General features: G+C 42.4%; 2 protein-coding genes across 5 annotated transcripts in view; one reads left to right on the forward strand and one right to left on the reverse strand.

The window, feature by feature from the left end:
• Positions 1–22,265, reverse strand: part of babam1 (BRISC and BRCA1 A complex member 1) — a 26,825-nt gene continuing 4,560 nt past the window's right edge. Inside the window, exons 2-10 of one of the 3 annotated variants that reach the window (XM_034583183.1) lie at positions 6,430–6,515; positions 2,626–3,071; positions 2,465–2,523; positions 2,256–2,376; positions 2,041–2,119; positions 1,915–1,939; positions 1,691–1,820; positions 1,508–1,594; positions 1–986 (exon numbers count right to left, since the gene is read on the reverse strand). In XM_034583183.1, the coding sequence (XP_034439074.1) occupies positions 786–986; positions 1,508–1,594; positions 1,691–1,820; positions 1,915–1,939; positions 2,041–2,119; positions 2,256–2,376; positions 2,465–2,523; positions 2,626–3,057 (1,134 nt within the window). In that variant the 5' untranslated portion in view covers positions 3,058–3,071; positions 6,430–6,515 and the 3' untranslated portion in view covers positions 1–785. Of the gene's footprint in view, positions 987–1,507; positions 1,595–1,690; positions 1,821–1,914; positions 1,940–2,040; positions 2,120–2,255; positions 2,377–2,464; positions 2,524–2,625; positions 3,072–3,718; positions 3,864–6,429; positions 6,516–22,265 lie in introns of those variants that run through there. The other 2 variants (XM_034583182.1, XM_034583184.1) reach the window with 2 other exon arrangements.
• On the forward strand, positions 4,336–11,641 carry ushbp1 (Usher syndrome 1C binding protein 1). Of its 2 annotated transcripts, none has more exons than XM_034583172.1 (15): positions 4,336–4,507; positions 4,544–4,576; positions 5,208–5,422; positions 5,516–5,652; positions 5,995–6,158; positions 6,378–6,566; positions 6,688–6,953; positions 7,763–7,903; positions 8,078–8,166; positions 8,312–8,441; positions 8,700–8,934; positions 9,691–9,849; positions 10,370–10,467; positions 11,037–11,144; positions 11,254–11,641. In XM_034583172.1, exons 2-15 carry the CDS (start codon positions 4,571–4,573, stop codon positions 11,417–11,419), a joined length of 2,103 nt encoding a protein of 700 aa, XP_034439063.1. In that variant the 5' UTR covers positions 4,336–4,507; positions 4,544–4,570; the 3' UTR covers positions 11,420–11,641. The 2 variants fall into 2 exon arrangements, with proteins under 2 accessions (XP_034439063.1, XP_034439061.1); XM_034583170.1 differs by having other exon boundaries at positions 4,337–4,507; positions 8,309–8,441.

Below are 22,265 nucleotides of genomic sequence, written 5' to 3' on the forward strand. Positions count from 1 at the left end.
TTCAACACGTCTTTTTTGTTTAATATCCAGGAACAGTTTCAAAAAGCTCATCTATACAACGTGTTTCAAGTGCAGCCAGGCGGACTGAGCCAGGGCCCTTTTCACTATTTACCCACTGAAGCCACAGAGATCCTTCAAGGGGAAAACGATCTAAATCAAACGAGACCACATTTATATTACTGTACATACTTTCACTGTCTGTGTAACATACAGGAGTGACACGTGAACACTTATTAAAAGCAACCCCCTGTAAAATAAAATAAAAATAGATTTAAAAAAAGGCAACAAAAGGTGGAAAAATTACAAACTAACAAGGGGAAGGAAATATTACAGAAGTTGTAGCCTCCATGATTCAGTTCATCATTATTAGAAAAACAAACAGTAAGGGAGTATGTGTTTGAGAAAGTTGTATGCTTCTATTTTACTTATTTATTCTTTCCTAATCTTCTCTTTTGACTCATGTCCATCTCCTGGAATCTCTGACATCCTCTTCATCCCCAGGATACCTCCAGACAACTCAGATTTTTTCCCGCTAACAACAAGATTGTTTTATCATTTCCCCACCGTAGAACAATAAATGACTAATTTACTGTAACACCATGATGGTGTTGATAGTCACCTACTTGGTGACTTGCTCTGTCACAGGAAATGGGAAACTACCTTCAGTATGACTTGTACTTGGAAACACTCCCCCCCCAACCCCCCCCCCCACCAGGCCCTTTTCTGTTGAGCTACAGTGTGTACATTTCACGGAGAAGCAGTGCTTTGTGAGTGCGTCCCGTTTTTCAGACTGTTGCCTCAATGTCCTGGGGATCGTCCCCCTCAAGCAGACTGTACGACGCATGACTCTGGAAGGGTCTCTGTAAGGGGTGAGCCAGAAGTTTGGCCATGCAGTTGTGCAGCTCGATGGCCGGTCCGCTCAGGGAAACCTCAAAGTGATAGCACACGCCCTTCGAGTCCAGGTTGCAGAAAGAGGTGTAGTTGTCCTGGAGACAGAAAATGTTAATTCAGTGAGTGTCAAAGAAGCAGAAATACACCTGGGAATCATTTAGATTGATCATATGGAAAAAAACGAATAGTTAACTCAGCTCTTCATGCCTTTGAAGCCCCTTCTCGCACCACTTATCATAAACAAGCGATGGAAATACAAAACTAAAGTGAAAATATTCTTGTTCCTTGTCTGTTAAACTCCCACTGTCTTAAATTTGAATAAGTTTCATCACACAGCGCAATTGGCTTTAACCACGAGTATCATCCTCACTTATCATTCCACCTGTTCATAAACAAGCCAGCAGGCTGACTAGAAAGAATTTAGTTTACACATAAACTTGACTAGAAACAGACATATGGCCAAATGCATACAGGAACTGGCAGTGTAGAGAAAATCGACCCATCAAATCTGAATTCATAGTAATCTCATGAGACTTGACAAACCTGATCCAAACCACTGAATTGAGTCATGTAACTAACCACAGATAAAACCGACTCCAGCAGCTGTTCCACTCACCCTCCAGCTTGTGTCTTCACCCTGCTCCTCCACCCCGTTGTGCAGATAGACCACATCAAAGAAAAAATATGGAGACTGGAGCATTTTCTGTAGCAGGAGACAAGAACAAGAGAGAATGTCACGGCTCAAAGCAGCCAACAGTAAACTAAATACATTAGCACAGATCGGTAGTGTTGTACTTACACTCACAGCCTCAGAAGGGTTGAACTGAAGCTGTCCCGCTTGTCGGCTGTAGATGAGCACGGTCCGCACCACGTAAGGAGGCGGGATGGTCTGAACATTCTCCATCAACGGAAGCTCGATCTTCTGGCGGCTAGAAAAAGAAGAGCAGACGATATGACCCACGGTGAAATCACCTTTCATGTGTTTTATGAGACCAAAAAGGGTTTTATTCAGACAGTACTTACATCACATTAAGAAGATCTTCCAGGTCTACGGAAGATAGTTAAGGCTCAAACTGATAAGAACTACAATTCCTTTACTGCCCTTGTGGCATGAAATGTAATTTAATTTGTTTAAGAATTAAAGGATACTGAAGGACTCGCACATGTTAGTCTCCAGATCGTAGAGACAGCTGCACAGCTCCCTGGGGTCAGACGTGAAGCCTGACAACTACACAAGAAGAAAGACAATAGAAATGTAAAAACAAACAGGGGGGGGGGGGGGGGGGGGGGACATATTGCACAGATACATCCGACAGACATTACATGTAAACATCTGGAAGAGATTAAAGAGCTCCAGGACTCACCCATAGGGCGTCATCATTGACTACAACCAGGGCAAACTCGTGCCTTTTGTCGATCTTGTGTTTAGTTCTGACAAACATCTCGATCATCTTCTGAGAAATGTTCAGGGCATTTGCTTTAGACCTAAAGGGAAAGTCAGTCAAATCAGGCAGTGACGACAAACATGAAGCATTAACACAGTGAAATATTAATTTATCCAACTGAAACTTACCCATTAAAAGATTCTAGCTTCGGCAATGACATCTCTTCAGAAAGGTCTAAGCAGATAATCTGAAACAAGTAAGACAACACAGGATAAAATAAACTTTAGGCTGAGTAATAGTTTTAAATTGATGTAGAGAATCACAAATCATAACTGTAGCGTGGACCTACCACTTTCTCTGGGCAGTTGACACGGGGGACACGGAGCTGGTACTCAGCTGGTGGAGGGACGGAGGCCGTCAGCGCGGGCTGCTGCTGTGTGGGCTTCGGCCTCTCTTTGGCTGCAGCCGCTACGGTGGACAGGGGCGCCGCGGCACCGGTTGCAGCCGCCACTGCAGCCGCAGGAGGAACCACGGTCTGGGCTGCGGCTGTTGAGACAGTCGTGGTGGTCGAACTCGGAGGACTGTCGCTGGTCGAAGCCTCGCCCTCCCCCTCCACCCGACTGCCCACCGCAGGCTGAGAAATGTTCGGGTTGCTGTTCCCGCCCAGGCTGCCGGTGCTGCTGCGGCGGTCCTCAGCCCCTTCAGGGTTGGAGCGTGTCCGAGGTCGCAGCTCCACCAGACGCTCCTCTCCATCCGCTGGCCCGGGCTCTGGTGTCTCCATGGTTACAGAGGTTACTAAGGATGTGGAGAGGATGAGTTCATGAGTTAGTTTGGCCATGCAGAGAATCTTTTTAACGGGAACTTCCTGAACATTTAAACTTCCTGTCCAAAAGTTGATTACACCTCCTAAAAATCGCTAAGAAAATGTTGACATATTTGATACGTTAATTTTCATCAGAGGGCGACTGACACTCTGGCTCACATCCACCGACATTAAAACCTAAATCCAGCTACAGTTAAATCACAGTTGTAAATATAAAAGAAAGGTTTTAACTTCTAAATCTAAACAAGAGTTCAACACATGACATGATCACAATGAAGCTGCAGGAATGACCTCATCACACCGAGTCGATGCAAAGTTCATCATCACACTTGTACTTTCAGGAACATGTCAGTAAAAGCAACGCTACAGAATAAAAGGTGCGATTCACAAAGCGGAAGTAGAGACTATCACATTAATTGAGGAGAAGTTCACATAGAAACTGACACCGAGGCCACGAGCTAACAAACATTCATCACAGCTGGTGGAGCAGAGACGTTAGTGACAGTAGCATCTGAGCTGCTAGCATTAGCATTAGTTGGCTATCATTTAAAATACGTCTACGCAGGCGAGTTGTGACGTGTGAAACGTGTTGGGGTTAAAATGAAGATCGTAGACTTACGTTAATAACAGGAAGCGGAAAAAGTCTATAACGTAATTAACGTGACACTCATTGAAAGTCGCAAAATATTTCTACGACGAGCTAACAACTGTTTTGAACCGATAACTTCCTGACCGGAAATGACCGAACCCGGAACTACGAAGTCTCACGGGCTTATGGGTAATGGAGTTTAAAGGCTTAGCAAACCTCATCTGCAATATTTGTATTATTACTATACCACGGGAGTAATTATAGTATAAAACACATTAAAACATTTAAAACACATTTAAAAAATAGCTGCTTATAATCACACATGGTTTTGTAAATAATATCTGCTCCAGATTGTTTTTTAGAAAAGGTAAAATAATGATAATGATTTATAAGACAAGGACATATGAGAAATATCATACTAAAACACTCCAGTGTTAATAATACTAATAATTATTATATTATAATATATAATAATTAGTATAATAATAATCATGATAATAAATTGATTCCCACAGCAACAAGTTTCTAATGACATTACATTAGATTGGATATTTATCATTTTGAGCGAGCAGGATGTCCAGAGTTCACAACATCGGCCATAGTCTGCCACTAAACAAACATGGAAGCCAAAACAGGAAAGGACACGGCGTGACAGGGAATGGGTGGGGGTGACTTTCTAAGTGTTTTCCACTTACTTCATTGATCACACGAGACGGGCAGACGTGCAGAAAGCAGACTGTCGCACGACTGACTGACTATTGGAAAATGTAATTACAGCAGAACAAACTGTCAGAACAGAAGACCTCTTCATTGTGTCAGATGTTTCATTGTCGTCAGTGAACTACAACAAGAGAGAAACCACTGCTGCTGGGATCGAGAAGTATGGAGGTAAGTTATGTCTCTGTGTTTACCTTTAAAATGAGTCAATTAAACATTGGGGAGGTTTGTTGCATCACCTGTAAAGTAAAGTTGACCAACAGCGACCAAGTCTTTCCCAGTGCACACTACAATAAGCTCTGTAATGTGACTGGGAATAGATGGGTGGTAGGCAAAAGAAATTTGAAATATGTTGCCATTTATAATCTACATTGAATGTTGGAATTTATGTGTATAGCATTTTAGACATTTTGTTGTATGTATGTATCATTTAATTTAAATGAAGCCGACATTTGTCCAAAACAAAAGATGGTTTGGTCCACAAATATTTGCGAAGCAGGAAGTTGGATCTCAGGATGTTTTAGTTTCCCCCTTTTCCGCTGCTCAAAACAATAGCTGCTAAACAGCACAGCAACAATGTCTGGTCCAAGAGCATTACAGGCTTTTCATGTGGATGCATTCTGAGGGATTTTCTTCCTTTAATTATGAGTCACTCTTATGAATCACCCTGGATGATTTTACACAGGCAGTAAGTAATCGTATGAGTAGAACTGTGCAAAAAATAATATATAATAAAACTGCTAAAAACAAATTACTTTAATAGATCTAAAAGGTTGATTGTCACATCCCCATGTTCCTGCAGGACTCCAGCCTGGTCAGATGTGACAGTCTGGACGGTGGGTCAGGGTGTAACAGGGAGGTGATTGACCACATGACCTTTGACGTCGAGGGCTCTGACCCCATAGCAAACCTCGAGCCCTCACCAGCAGAACTGGCTCAGTGTGAGGCTGAAGTAGGGACGCTGCTCAGCATCATCGCTGAACTGAACAAGAAGATGGGGTCATTGAAACCCCCAAGGTAACATTAATGGAGTGTCTGATGAGATGTGTGAAAAGCTTGTAGCCTAGGAAGTTGTTACGAGTAAAAATGGTTTCTACTCTTCCTCTGCAGTGAACCAGGGGACCTGAGACCACCAGGACCATCCAGGCCTTTGGTTCCTGACCTTCTGTCTCACAGGCTCGTCAGAAGAAGCCCAGAGAGACAAACTGCTTCTGCTGCCGCATCGAAATCTCCACTGACTGACAGAGGTTCGCACTAGCACTGTGTAACTTTGTCTGTGTTCAGTAGACCTCATCCCTAAATCCCGTGCCCCTGTACTTTATTTCCTCCCGCCAGGCAAGACAAGAAACAAATTAACCCAAAAGCAATGTTTTATATCTGAAAGAACAACTGATGCATTATTTCAAATATTCTCTCTAAGTCTGTAAAATACAGTAATTTATCTTAGAGAAAAGCAAACGCACAGTAAGATGAGATCGGCCAAAGAGATTCTCATATTTTTGTGTGAAAGAAAGATGTTATTCCTTCATGTAAAAATATGAAACTGCCTCTCATTTTGTTTGGCTGCACGTCTACTTTTCCTCCACTAGTAGGCAGTGGTGTAGTCTGGACAAAGCTGCAGGAGGTGTTATCATCAGTGGAGGACTCCATCAGCTGTAGAAGACGCTGGGCCGCCCCCATCACCACCTCTGACCAGGAGAGGCAGAAAGAGCATCTGAGAGCAGCTCAGGAGAGCTGGGTCAAAGCCACTCAGGTGCTGATACGTCATGAGTCAATAACGTGTGCGAAAGCAAAAGCAATGTTGGGTCACACTTATCGACAAATTTTGCAAAAGCAACTTGATCCACAGAATCATTAGCTTTAGCCATTTGATTTCATTTAATGGATCAGTCTTAGAGATAAATACGCTGATGTTCAGGTTCTCTTTAGGCTCCCATCAGCCCCTGCAGTAACTTTGTCTCACTGGTTGCAGATATTAGAGGAGATGGAAAACGAGTTTGGGATTTCTTGCCCATCGGTCTTACCAAAGGAGCTTTATCAGGGGGAAATCCTGGATCTGGAGAAACACGACTCTCCTCTCAGAGGCATCTTGCACAGTCACCAGGAGGAGCTGGGGAGAGCACAGAGCACCATCAGCCAGATGGAAGAGGAAAGGAACAAGGTGGGAATTACTCTGGTTTCAGTTTTGTTTATGACAAGGGTAAGGTTTTAAAATGTAAAGAAAGATGAGACTGGAGGTCATCGTGATGTTTGAAATACAAGACAATTCTCTTGTCTCCCAGCTGGTGAGTCTCCATAAGGCCTGGCGGTCAGGCTGCCGCTCTCCTTCCTTCTGGCCCACGACTGGAGCTCTCAGTCCAGACGTGGGCTCTCCTCCCTTCCCTGGTTCTCCTCCCTTCCCTGGTTCTCCTTTACTGCGCAGAAGAACATCCAGAGCTCTAACACCTCTGTCTGCTGCTGGAGATGGCTCTCCACTGGGCTCTGTCACCTCAGGCAGCCCCTGTGCCAGCCCCATCAGCCTGGAGACCGAGACAGAGCGACTGAACAGGCGAGTGTGAGGAGCAGCCCGGGATGTCTGTTGATGCTGAGGAGACTTATATTCAAATGACTGAATAGATTTATTCTGTCCAATGACAGCCGGCATGTATGTCATAATGTAAACAAGTCAAAAAGAAAAAAACAGAGTATGGAAAAAGATTTTTGTTCCTTTCTTTGGTTTTTAAAAGCTATATTTATACTGTAGATATACTCAAACATATATTGCGTAAAGCATGTAGAGTAGAGTAGATTTAAGGCCTGATACAAAACAAGAAGGTTCTTTGAATCCTGGTTTGGCCGCAGCCTCTCTGTGGAGTTTGCATGTTCTCCCCCGTCTGCGTGGGTTTTCTTCACGTACTCTGGTTCCTCCCACAGTACAAAGACGTAGACTGGGGTTAGGTTGATTGGAGACTCTAAATATACCGTGGGTATGAATGTAAGTGTGAATGGTTATTTGTCTCTGTATGTTGGTCCTGCAATATGCTGGCAACCTGTCCAGGATGTACGCCGCCCCTCTCGTCCAATGTCAGCTGGGATTGGCTCCAGCTCCCCGTGACCTTTAAAGGATAAGTGGTATAGACGATGGATGGATTTTTTGGTTTCAATTTGACAAGTAGCCAATACAATTTGGCTGGAATAATTATCCTGAACATCTAAGAAGCCAGAAACCAGTGATTGTCTGAGGTTGAGCTCAGCCAATCTAGTAGTAGTGTACTCAAGTGTTTCTTCTTCCACAGCTGCTTTATTATAATTAATCAATTTGTGAAGTTATTCAGCCCATCTCTTCCTCTTAAGATTTCCCTTCTCCCTCTCGTGCAGGTACATTGAGAGGCTGAAGGCCAGAAACGAGCGTCTGACAGCAGCTCTGGAGCGGAGGAAGGGAGAGTCGGAGCAGATCAGCGTTACACTCAGCAGACTCGAGTCCGACTGCTCTGCCCTGCAGACGGCTCTCAAATACTGGTACTCGCACAAAACATACCTGTCACACCAGTTTAAAGGTCTATTCTTTGTCAGTTTTACAATGTTGTTTGACGTGTGTCACAATAACAAATCTAACAATCAATCAAAAAATATTAAGTTGAGTTTTTCTCATCTTGTGAGGACCTGTTTTGTTTTTGTGGACATGATTGACAGTGAGGAGTGTGAAGAGGCCTACAGTGAGCTACTGTCACTTTATGAGGCCCAGAAGCAGCAGAGCATTCCTCTGCAGACGGAACCAGCAGGTGTTTGAATACCACTTTTTAATACTGCTTGCACTCACACACACACACACACACACACACACACACACACACACACACACACACACACACACACACACACACACACACACAGTTGGACTCACAGTTTTTTCCCTCTCATCAGAAGAGGTCGGTGACAGGCAGCAGCCCGACAATCCATCGTCTGAGAAGTCACTGGGAAGTGATGAGCTGTCCACCTCCTTCTCAACAGCAGGGGTCACAGAGGAGACAGAAACACAGAGTCACACAGGGCAGAGGTGAGGTCATTAAGTACTGTTACACAATCAAGCTACATAACAGGATTGGTTAGAAAAGAGAGGAAGAATAACAGTTCAGAAACATTCCACACATCATTCTCTCCCTCCAGCAAAGATTAACGTTATGTAGACTAAAAGATATTAGAGATGGCTCAGTGCAGTGAGAAAATAATAAAGATATATATTTTTTTGCAATCAAATATGAACATTTCCTGGCCCATGTTTTTGTTTAATCAGTCACTACCTGTAACTCCACAGGTCACCTGAGCTGGCGAATCGAGAGGCTACTCTCCGTCAGCAGATTGAGCGTCTGAAGAGGGAGCGGGCGGCCATTAGCCTCCCTAAACCGAACCAGCAGCAAGAGAGCCAACTGAGCCCTGAAACCAGTCACCCAGCTGGGCCCAGAGGGGGACACGTGACCAGAGAGAACTTCAGACCTCTTGATGCCAAGAAAGAGAAGGCCTCCCTCTTCTATGAACTCATTTCTGTCAGGGTAGGAGCTGTGTGCTTATGGTCTGTGTTTACATTTGTACAATGAACAGTCGAGATGCTGCCATGTCTAGACAAAAAAAAGAAAAAGAAACAGGCTGTTAAAATCTTGCTGCAAGGACAAGATGAGAGGAAATGTGACGTTTGCACCATCTTTGCAGACAAAATCAACTTTGCTCTAAATAACCCTACCCTTAGTCTCACAATCCTAAAACACATGTGGGTAAACACAGGAAAGTGTTGGTACTGCTGATACATCTCTGAGGTCAGAGAGGGCTAGTAAAGCATGAAGTGACTGATCCCTGATTACTGCCACCAAGGAGGTTATGTTTTACTCCTGTCTGTGTGTTTGGTTATAACCAAGATTACACAGATTACTAGAAGATGGTTTCCATGAAACTTGGTGGAGGGTCAGGAACGAACTCATACAATGTTACTGTGGATCCAAATCAGGGGGAATCGGTGGTGACTCAAGTGAATGAAACCTTCATGTATTGCTAATGGGTAAATATTATTTTACAGGGAGAAATTAATTCATGAACACAATACAGAATGTATTTTTAAATGGTATGAGATCAAAATCATACAAAAGTACATGCATTGGGGACTTTGAACTTCAGACTCAGAAATGGAGGTAAAACCTGCTAGTTTGGATTAAATGTCTACATCTTGTGATCTGTCCACCATTGTGGACGTTCTTCCTTCACAGCTTTGTAAATCTTTAAACACTGTGGTTAATGGTTTAACAGTTTTGTTTCAGGAGGAGATGTCAGATCTGCGATCTCTAATCCGCCTCAAAGAGAAGGAGCTGAGGTGCCTGGAGTGGAGTTTAATGGCCCAGAAAGCTCAGGAAGCAGCTGGAGTCTTTGTGCCAGAAAGTCTCCGAGAGGAGCAGGAGGATCGTAAGACGGAGAAACAGGTAGGACACACTCGTGCGGCAGCAACAGAGGCTTTTTTTTTTGTTTTAATTCAAATAAAACAAAGTCAAGGTGAAAAGAGCAAGAGGGAGCAGGACTTTGGTCCACTGTGACCGACCCGATTCAAATCCGGCTGTTCCACGTGGGAAATCACACGTCTACCAAAGCAGGATCCCTTCAGGCCATGAAGGATATTTTGGTTCCACAAGGTCTTCTGCTGCACCAAGCACCTCTGTCACTGTCGAATGACATACAACTGAACAGCTACTTTACGCTAACACAACTTTCTGTCGAGCTCTCTGTGATCTTACACCGCAGAGGTTTGGTTTTCTGATTTTCTTTAACGAAGGGGTTTGATCTGCACATGGTCAGATCTCAAGTCGTGTACACTTCCTGATTCCTACTTAATAATTATTTTAGCTCAGTTTAGATGACTGTGTAAACCATGTTCTCTCCTCGCTGTTAGGTTGAATGTAAATTAATTTATTGAGCTTTAAAGATAATTTGTATGTTCTCTTTCAGAGGTTCTGTGAGGCTGCAGCTAAACTGGGTAGTGACGGGGACATTGTTGAAGCTCGAACCAGATCCATTCTGAAAGAGCTGCAGGCCGTCCTACAAAGGTGACGTATTCTGTCCTAAATACTGCCTCCCAAATTCAACCAGCTAGTTACATAGTTACAATAACATCATTTATCAAAGGGAAAATACAATCTATTATATTATTATTATATAACATTTGAGAGGTGAGAAAAATCTAAACAAGGGGACAGAAAACTTGGTCCCTATAGAATCTCTGACATATTGTCACCCGATACAATCTGATTAAGATTCAAAACATGCACCTAATGGATGTCGTCAGTGTAAAATGAATCATCCGAGTAGACACTGCTGGTTTTGATCTGTTGCTTGGAAACAACATCAGCAAAACCACAGACCTTGGACATAAACAGCTTCTCATTCATTCTGTCAATCCGGCGCTTCACAGAGCGTCCTCTTTCTCATCTGATCTTGAGCTGTGAATACTTCTAAACAAAGCTGCTGCTGTTAACAGTCTCCATCAGGTCAATGACACACCATGAAAACATTCACGATTCTTCTTTGGGGAAATATCTTCTGTGCCTCAAGCAACGGGAACATCTTGACAGTACGTCCTCTCTTCTGTTGTATCTAATATTACATTTGCTTTCAGGGAACAAGCCCTGAAGAAGAGATTAGCTTTAGTCCATGACTCATCGAACACAGCTCTCTCAGACAGAAGAGACAGCGGAGAGTTTGCACGGCTCACACAGGCTCACAGGTAAAAAGCCCTTGAGAAAGTATTCAAAAGAAGTATTTCATCCCCGTCTTTACGCAACCAAACTGAATCTGAAAAGCACTAATTGGATCTTGTGTGTGTTCTGTTCCAGTAAAGCCTTGAGCTCGTACCGGCAGATTCGCAGGAAGTACCGGGAGCAAGTATGGAGGCTGGAGCAGAAAGTGGCGGCCATGACGGACAGTCACCGCAACCAGAGTGGAGCGTCAAAAGCTGCAGGGGAGGCCGTGGAGTGGAGGAGGGAAGAGACTGTTCTGTGATTCTTCAGTCAGAGAATCAGCACAGCCAAATCATACAGTGTAGATTTCTGCTGTTTTCAAAAAATATATATATAGTTTATACTCTTATATATCTTTATATCCTGCTAATTCCCTTTATTGATAGTGTAAAGTGACATTTATGACCAAGCACAATCTATTTGAACTAAAACACAAGAAGCTTTGTATTCTTCTTGTCAATGTTGATTACAGCATTCAAACATTCACAGTGCGGAGAAAGCATGTGAACCCCCGAGGCTAATGACATCAAGAAGCTTACTGGAGTCAGGAGTTAGCAAACCAGTCGTAAGTGTAGATATTCATCTGTGCAGACTTAAAGAGCAACCTGTTTCTTAATGGGGATGATTTAGTACCGTGGCTACTCACACCTATTTCTCAGGAATGTGTTCAAATCAAACTTATTTTGTCTATGTGCTCTTTTACACAGAGCATCTGTTGCACTTCTGTCCGTCCTGGGAGTGGGATCCCTCACATGTCACTCACAGTTGTGCTATAGAAAGAAAATCTGATTGGATTTTACAATGCAGATCGCACAGTGAGGTTGAAAACAAGCCCAGAGTTGCAGCTAAAGGTTTGAAGGAATCACCGGAGCTGGAACATCTTTGTTAATGAATCCACCAACACAAACTGGATATTGTTTTTCTTGGCCCTATCTCTGTCAACCCAGTGATGACATGTGAAGCAGTCGGTTGAGGCATTGATTGGCTCTGGAGAGGTAAATATAGAGCAGGTGGGGCAGTAGAACATGGAAACGAAGTGAATTCCCCCTGTTCAACCCCTTGTGAGAGTTGCCAATAAACCGAACAGGATTCCAGAGCTTAACTTGTCTAACAGGACTCACACATCACAAGACACATTCCTTATATCAGAGAAATAGCTGTCATGCCGGCTTGAATGTGTTGGGCTGACTCAAGGACTGAACCCACTGAGGATCGCGGGACTGACCTCCACAGCGCACATGTCCTTTCCTTTTTTTCCCATACAAGCTGACTCAATAAAGCCTCGGCTGGCCGGCTGTGCTGCCGTGACAATGCTCCGAGAAAGGAGGGGGATGGGGGCCGGGACAATGGCTGATGTGCACACAAAATGTACGGCCAGCCCATTTGTCTTCTTTGCACTTTCATAGTTCTCTCCATCTTGATCTCTCTGCCTTCCCTCACTGGTCAGTTCAACCAAATTATAGACAAAAATGCCCCCCCCCATCTCTCGTGGTATCCAGACATGCAGATGTACTTTTGATCCCATGGATTTGTCACAGGTTGCCTATGATGTCTATGAGTTGTATTCAGTGGAACTAAGACTTTTTCATTTCAGAAGTATAAAGATGGAAAACAACACTATATGCTGATTAAAATGAAAGAAATTCATTTTCAATTTTCAAAGTCTCTGCAACCTCTTATGGGTCCTACTGAACAGATTACCACCAAACTTGGAATGTGTCAGGGAAGAATCCATTTAATTTGGTGCAGATCCGGGAACTTTTATTCATCACTTTCTTTGACACTGTAAGATTTTTGACATTTTCACTGATTTCCCACATAATACTTCATGGATGTTATTGGGAAAAACGAGGCACATTATAGATTATTATGACATATTATAACTGATTTCTGTGAGTGTGTGCATTTAGGTGCAGCTTCATTGAACTTAAGGGGACTATTGGGAATTGGCGGAGGTATGCGCTCTGCTAAGTGCCATTCTAGTTATATGTAGTACACCCCAAATGTCAAACTCAATTCAACTGGATGATGCAGATTTCTTTACACGTGGACACAACTAGTAACCTACACCACAAGAGGAATCTAGAACTAGTTTGTTTTTTAATCAACCCTTTGAAGGCTTATCTCTTCTCATCTCCTCATATCCATCTTCTTCTATTTACATCTCACTGATACCTCAATTTCTCTACCCTCCACCCCCATCTTCTCTCCTGGCTCATCTCTCAATCATATCTGTCCCCTCTCCCCCCTCCAGCCGACCCTGTGCCCTGACCTACCCGAGCCGGTCAGCTGCAGCTGTGACCGGCGGTCAGGAGGTTAAGGCAAAGGTTGAGTGTCACACCCACAGGGTCACAACGATGCCTGGCTGTTGTGTTATCCTGTGAATGGAAGGTTCAGAGTGCCAGACGATGTGGCGAGTCCCTGACGCCCTGACTCTTGCCTGCGTTTGCCCTTTCCCGAGCAAAGGTCAGCGCGCGGGGCCTGTCCTCTGCACTGCCCCCATACCTCCAGGTCACCATCGCTATTGTTGTAATAGCTGCCATTAGAGCAGATGATACAATTATCGGTCCATTTTGTGTTTCCTCTCTCTGAGGTCTGCGTTGAGCCTCTGAGTTCATCAAAGCTTTTTAGATGACAGGACTGTTGTAACCTCAGGGTGACTCTTGTATCAAAGGGGACAAAAAAAGGTAAAATAAGACAAAACAGCATTGAACTAACTTGAAAGAAAGTATGTAGTGCTACATCAAGTACAGCCTCATGTGTGGTGATATATAATTACCGCTCCATCCCATGATTTCAACAGTGTCACTGCCAAACTGTCACAATATATACCTCAATTATATGTGTGAGTGATATACAGCACTATCGTAAGAATATTAATGCTGATGATTAATGTGAGCAAAAGTGTTAATATATATAAATAAAAGCAGCATTTTGCCTTTTTTTATCTGGTCGAGGTGAAGCTAATTTGAATCATATTAAATTTATGTATTTTAAGATATTAAATATCTTGTATATGAAAGTGTGTTGTTTGTTGTTGTTTTTTCATCATATTATTCTTTATTGTTTCCAAAAACAGAACAGACAAAAAAGCACTCTAACATGAAAGAAAGAAAGACCTTCACAAGTAAATGTCCTAAAGCTAATAAAATAACATATTTCCATTCTTATTTACTCAATGTCTGGAGGTTTCATTTATGACAATAACAGTACCATATTTTATTCGTGCATCAAAATTGTAATTTGAAAAGTAACTAGCAACCACAGCTAATACATATGTATATAATCTAAGTATAAATGATTCTGTGTGGAAATACTCAAGTAAAGTGGTACCTGTTCATTAAATTTTTGAGTAAATGTATCCATCACTTGAACTCATTGAATTGCTGGAGCTGTTTTAAATCGATCTAACACAAATATCACTTAAACATGTTTTTAAAATCATCTGTGTAGAATGAACGTAACCTTGGTTTAACCTTGACCCCACATGAAAGTGTAGAAGGTCTAATCTAATCTGCCTCCTGATAAGGTTACTGCAGATACCGTCTGTGAAGAAATGTGCATTGAAAAACAGTTTGTAAATGTGCACCAATGACCGAGTGCGATAAGAAAGTTAAACAGCATGAGAACTTAATGATTCTGTTATTTAAATGGTCGTTTTTTTTGTGAAGGTATAAGAGCTGAAACAAACACTGTGTTCACTTCTATGCGCCACATTTCTGGACAGATCTCTACCCCCACATGTTACAGCCAGTCAGGCAGTGTTTTTAGTGCCTGGGAAAAATACCCGAAGCATTATTAAACAACGACAGAGGCTGTCAATCAGCGTGGGGGTGGAAGCAATCACACACACACGGACAAGCTGGGGGGGTGGGGGTGGTGGTGGGGGGTTGTGACCCAGGGATTTAGGGTCAACTCATTTATTCTCTGCATCCGTTCCTCATTTTAATACGTTGTTCCTCTGTAAGCTGTATAAAGAGATCATAGCTTGTACCTTCATCCCTGTGCCCTTTCTTTCTTAAAGCCATTAGCTCACCTGTCACAACCACTCCATATCCCTTCTCATCTCCTCCTCCTCTCCATACCTCTCTCTCTGTTCCCTGCGCTGTGCGGCGGGACGCTGACATGCTGACCTGACACCTCTCTCCTGAGCCTTCTGACCCCGTCTGCCCGTGTAGAGGTCAGGACGATGGGGCGCTATCGGCGTTGGACGAGTGCGAAAGAGATTTGACCTCAATCAAACGGCCTATCACATCCGCTTTGTGCTCGCAGCCACTCAAATAATGACGGCAAATGGCTCAAGCCAAAAGGCCACCTCAGCATTACTGACATAAAGAGTGAAACCTTGTTGCATATCATTGTTGCCTGGTGAACAAGTCCCATTAAGGGGATTTTCATGCCTGAGATCCTATCATAGGATTGCATGCTTGTCAGTACGTTGTTTAATGCCTGAAATGCATCCCGCTGGATCGATGCTGCAATAAGCATCAAAACATTATCATATTTTGTAATAATTGTTTTATTTACATCATCACATGAAACTGATGTAGTTTTTCTCTATGGATCTTGGGGATTTCATACAATAGACTAAATTTGATTAAATAAGTAGAAAAACAACAAATGCGGATTCTTGCTTACTGGTGTAAAGAGGAAAAAACACTACACTCAACCAAAGATGAAAGAAAAAACACATAAGTATGTAACCAGCACTGAAGGCCACAAATCAATTAGATCGTTCCTGTTTTTTTACCTAAAGAGCTCAGGGGAGAAGGACATTTTGCCTCTTTCAATGTGCAATGGTCCTTCTGACTTGTCATCAACTGGTGCACTGTCTGACACTAGATGAGGCAGCTGTCCTCAGATCTGTGACACTGAAAACCTTTGTAGACTTTTCAGAATCAAACTGTGGAAATATTTGTTTTATTTCTGCACAATAATATAGAAATAAAACAGCTTAGTTCAGAATAGAGTTTTGCAGGATGCTTCACAGGTGCTTTCTACAGAGGATCATGTTGCTCTTTAAATAAAGGATCATTTCCAATATTGTTAACTTTTTGGATTTATTTTTCATATTCTATGCTTTCACTAGAGAGTTTGACATTAGAGAAATGGAGAACGCCCCTGCACAGCCAGACTCACAGCAGGGATGTTGTGGTATTTAGTTGGTGCGTTAAATCTACAGACCTCCAGGGCAATCCATCTTTTCAGAGGAATGTATGTTTTTTGTGTAGAGTGTAGAGTATGGAAATCAACTTGCAGAGACTTGAATTTTGATTGAGATGGATTTTTAAAAATAATTGTCAAAGTTGTTTTCTCATCATATGGTTACGACACATTACTAATACATGTGCGCCTGTATTCAAGCCTGAATCCTACCACTCAACTGGGATGAAGCTTTCAGACATGCACTGAAGTCTGAGCCTTTTCCTGAAACTTCCCGGAAGGGGCTGTATGAGAGAATAAAACAATCAAAGTCAGTTGCTCTCGACATTTTCTGGAGCTTGCCCTGCCAGCCCCCTGGTAGAATGGACCCATGTCTGGACATTGACTTGATGTCTGAAAACAGCCTTAGTGTGCCAGTGTTTTTTCAGTGCAGACAAACACACCACAGATCAGTGTCCAGTCCAACAAAAACAATCTGCAGAGCAGATGAGCTAATGAGGTCACTCAGCTCGTCAGCTTGTGTGCGGTAGATTACAGCAATAAGGTGTTTAGGGAGGAAAGGCGGCTGGGGGAGTGGCCTGGGCCTAATCCTGTTAAAGCATTTGAGTCGTCTTCACAGAGCTGATTAGGTTAATTTTCTGTCATCCTCAGCATCTTAGTTGACTAATGTCTGGCTGATAGCAGAGGGCACATCAGGGAGCAACAGATTGGACACAGATTTACAACAGATTTAAGTTGGCTATTTGGAACTCGATCAAATTGTTGTGGCTGCGCAAAGTGTTAGGTTAATGCCCTGTCTGAAAATGTCAGGCTTCGCGGAATATACGCAAAGAAGTTCATCTTTTAAATGGGTAATCTGCTCACAATATATTGACAGCATGTCAATGGTAACCACTTTACATCAAGAGGAAAACATTTAGCTACAAAGTTTGTTTTGAATAACACTAACCTCTTCAACCTATTCAGCTGATCCATCATTACACACTTACATTGTCTCAAACCATTAAATCAACACATACACCATGGCTGAGAACAGGGGAAACGATCTTCATGGGCCATATAGACTGCGAAGGATGAACCAAAATGAGACTGTCTGGTTTACAGCACGTTTCAGTGATCAGCATTACCAGTTTGTCCCATCCAAACTGCTTTCTCTTAGCAAATCAGCTGCGAGAAAGTTTCAGTGGCCCTTGGTTGTTCAACATGTGTTCCTGTTGTCTCTTGCAGGTGCTATTACTTCTTTGAAAAAACGTTTCATCACCAAAATGCAATGAAACCGATGCGTAGAAGGATTCGCCCGTTGCAGCCTTTGTTTCTCAGGGATGAAAGGACACATTTGTAGGAGCATTTGAAAATGGGACAATCTAGTCGCGTCACTGTGACGCAATCAGTCCTCTAATGCAGCTGCAGATGAATGATGCCTCTGCCTCTATCCATAAAAATCAAGGAAATAATCTATAAAAGTGACCTGAGCTGCTTTGCTTAGTGTGCGGCCAAAGAAAAATTTGCATTTGATATTTAAAACTTTGTATGATAAGTTGGAACAATAACCTTACAGAGGACAGAAGGTCAAAATTTGCAACTGCAGTTTGCTGAACTCTCACATAAATTAGATAGGACTTGACGTAGGAGTCAACCAACACTGGTACATGGTAATTTTATATAAACAACAGTCAAATGAGAAGTGCACATGTACTGTGAAAAGTGTCCCTCGTAGCGATGAACCCACAGAGCATTATCACCCAGATCTCTGGCCCTCTGCCCTAGTGAGGGTTCCAGTGTGTGTCAGCTCGTTCTGTTTTGATTCACTCTCACTGATCATCAGCTTCACTCCTGAACACAGCGGGAACCTGTTTTTAGCCAAAGAAAAGCACCAAACTGCACAGAGACCAGCTGCTGAGAATAGTCCAGCATTTGCCAACTTAAGAGCTAAGACCTATGGAAGTTCCCTCATTGACTGATAGAGACGAAACCTGAACTGAATGATAATTTATTTTTGTTTTATTTCCCCCGTTTTTTTAACAAGGTAAATTGCATTGAGGTCAACAACCTTTATCTCAAGGGAAACCTGCACAGGACAGCAGCATTTCAAGTTTTAGACTAAACAATACAACCTTCATCCATCTCGCTTATCCTTTGGAGGATCTCAGCGGGGGGGATGACACAACCTAGACAGGTAACCAGTCCATCACAGGGCTGACATACAGAGACAAACAACCCTCCATGCAAATGTTCACACAATGGACAATTTAGAGCCTCCAATTAACCACAGCTGCATGTCTTTGGACTGGGGGAGGAGGCCAGAGTACCCAACAGCCCCCTCAACGTCAATCATCCGCACTAAATTGCAAACTCACAGATATCAATCAATTCTATATACCTGACTATTTCCATTGAGATCCTATATTATTCCCTGGGGAAAAGTAAAGAAAAAAAGACAATCCACCACATTGTCCGGATCCATGCCAAAATTTAACGGCTTCTTTCTTGGCCCATATCCCATCATTCTACAAAGTTTCGTGGAAATTCTTTCAGTAGTTTTTGCGTTATGTTAACTAATGGACAATTGGGGTGAAAACATCCACCTCCTTGGACGAGGTAACTAGGTGACAATGTATAAGGCTCAATGAATAAGAATAAAGTTAAAAAATAATTGTGAATAATGAGAATAAGCTGCTAAAATGTGTGAGTAAGCAGCAGTTCAAAATAAACAGAATTCAGCCTGACTGGAGTTGTCAACATATAGAAAGAAAGAAATTAAAGAGGAATATTGCATGTAGTAATACTGTAGTAGAATAATGTAGTAAACAATATTGTATGTAGTAATATTGAATATCAGAGATCAAGGTAAAATAAGAGTGACGGCTTATTTCCTGTCTCTGTTTAACCTCATTCAGTGTTTTCTTATCTTTACAGCAAACACATGGAAAAAGGCTTCTCTGCCGTTACAGTAAACACTTCTATTGACTCCTCTTTAAACAATGGGCTGATACCTCGTTCACAGTGAACACTTGATAGCTGATTTGAATGACAACAAAACGCACCAAATGGGAAGTTTCCCACCACCTCCAGCAGGTCCTGTGCAGGGAGGAGGGCAAATATTGATTGGACACCGTGTGTTGCTCCGGACTCACCCCAGCAGATGTTTTTCTTTGGCAGGTCCCACTGCCCTGTTTATTTTAAATTGCTCCGTCATTCGCTCGAGGTCAAAGGCCTGAGGATGGAGAACGTGTTGTGAGAAGAAGGTGGGACAGAGAGACAGGAGGGCGAGAGGGGAGAAGATGTTTTTTCCTCCGGCTTCTGGGCCAAAGGGCAGCGGGGCTAATGAGGAAGGAGCAGGGAGTCATGTGCTCTCGCTTGTTCACGCAGAGTTACTCCTCAGAGTTAAAGTTTAACCCCGGTTCTCAAATTCCTCTACACTTTAGCTAATGCAGTTAACACACTACCAGACTAATATACAGTCCACCACTTACACAGAATTGATTCAATCCTCTCAAACTAGGGTCAAATTTCAGGGAATGCTCCAAAAAAAAAAAAGGAGACTAAAACAGCAGGAGGATTTTGTAGCAGTTTAGCAGGGAGGATGAGTTTTCATTGAATACACTGTTTACTTTGAATATCATCTGACACAAGCGTCCGTAATCTCCTCGGTTGAAAAGATTATAGAACGAGAAACCTAAATCTCTGCTGAACAGGTGATCACAACGCAGCAGCTCTAGCAGCCTTCGGATCTCAATATTCGAAAGCCTTTGTCGGTAAGGGCCGACACCGTTGTTGATGAGCTGTTTAAAAAACGTGAAATTGAAACGTCTTGTCCTGCCTCCTGAATGCTTCACCTCGTCCGAATGTTTCGGACATTTTCTTGTTGTTGTGAACGAGTCGGACCTGAACAGTCTCCTGCTACATTCCTTACCTCACACTGTACAGCCACTGGGCACTGAAGCCACTTCATATTTTAAATTCACTTGCCCTCTTAAGATTGGCATTCTTATCTATTATACTAACAATAAATGGAACTCAGGGACAATGTGTGTTTTTCTTTTTGTTTGTGTGATCTCCTTTGGTCTTTTATCCCAGGGGAACAACATTTCCTTCTGCCTGCACTACTGATGTATCTCTGGTAAATGACAATCAAGTCCGACTTGATTTGATATGTGAAATGCAAACTCGATCCAGATGTTACTTTCCAGAGTTCATGTCTGAAAACAGCTTATGTCTGTCTTTCTCATGTTTGTATCATGTTCTCTTCCTGTCTACAGGAGTCCTGAACTTTCACTTCAGTACTTGATAACATAAAAACCCCTTTATTACATTCATACACCTACAGACACGTGGGTTTGTCTTTACATACCTAAATATCGCAAAAATATGTCTATAAGCTACATTTAGAACACTTTAATTTGCTTGCATTCACTTACAAAGAAGAAATTATTATTGGGAAATAATCCAGTACAAAATATTTTATTTTATGTAAATGTGTAATCCTGCAGCTGCAGTGAAACACAGGATCAAAAACTAAATATTCTGTGAAAATCATTGATTTTTACATAAAATAAACCTAAATTAGAAAGTGTGAATGAACCAGGGCTGTATGTTCAGGTCTCTGTGTGTGTACAGTGTGTGTGCATTGTTCAGGTGAGTACACTGAGTGTTAATCTGCTTCACTCTGCGCTGACTGTTGAGAAAAAGCACAGACTCCGTCACAGTTGACTTCACGCTGAGAGCAGCTGCATTCCTGACCTGCAGTTCAAAGAGCAAGGAACACACACACACACACACACACACACACACACACACACACACACACACACACACACACACACACACACACACACACACACACACACACACACACACACACACACACACACACACACACACACACACACACACACACACACCTCCCAGGTATGTAAGGCATATGTATTTTTGCAGAAGGGCACATGCATGTTCTTCCAAAAAAAGACACACACATTCAAAAACTCAACAACACAGTGCTGTAACTGATAACTGTAACGGCTACAACAGTCAGACACAAATGTGACTGTGACTCTGTTCTTTCAAACACTGCAGCTGCTGCAGGGCTGCAAACATGAACAGTCCTGCTCTGACTTCACACTGCAAACCTGCAGAAAAATCCTGCAACAGAAACATGTGGAGACAGAAAGGTCAGTGATCTGACCTCTGAGAAATGTGGTCTTCCTCTCGCTGCCTGTTTCAACTGATCACACTTGATTATTTCACTAATCGTCACTGTCACAATGTTCACTGACATTATTCCACGTGTCTCTGAGCTTTAGAAGCAGCGGAAATCTTGCTTTGTCTTTTTACTGTGTCAAAGTTTAATGTTTACAAACCCTAACCCTCGAGATTAAATTAACTCTGGAACACAATTACAACACCGAACTTTACACAGTGTGCTTGTTAAACAACAACAACATTTCCAAATAACATAACTAACTTCATTTTCTTCCAATTATTCCCGTAATTGTCTCAATCAACTGCTTAAGAGGAATCAAAGAAATAAAATCCAACTATCTGCAGAGGAAAAAGATAAGCATCGTAATTACACGTCACATTTTTTACTATATACGTAACTATTTCATAGCCTCATATGTATTCTTAATATTTTGGATCGTAACTTCAAGATAACGCAAAATACTTTGAGATGTGTATCACCCAAAAACACAACAGCCTCGGTGGTAGTTTGGCTACGAGACAGGTGTCTCCAGGACTCAAGGGTTAGAATGTCAACATGTTGTTGGTCGTTATCAGTCCGTAGAATCCCATCACATGATCTCTAGATTTTTATATTTTGAAGATGTATATATGTCAATGATTTATTCATATAACACTCAAGTTAACTGAGCAGCACATAATTGGTTTTATTCCACTATATCATATGCTCAGTCGCAAACATGTCTCGAGATCAACAAGTTTTTTCG

Source organism: Hippoglossus hippoglossus, chromosome 4 (genome assembly GCF_009819705.1).
Source record: "Hippoglossus hippoglossus isolate fHipHip1 chromosome 4, fHipHip1.pri, whole genome shotgun sequence".
NCBI classification, from domain to species: Eukaryota; Metazoa; Chordata; class Actinopteri; order Pleuronectiformes; family Pleuronectidae; genus Hippoglossus; species Hippoglossus hippoglossus.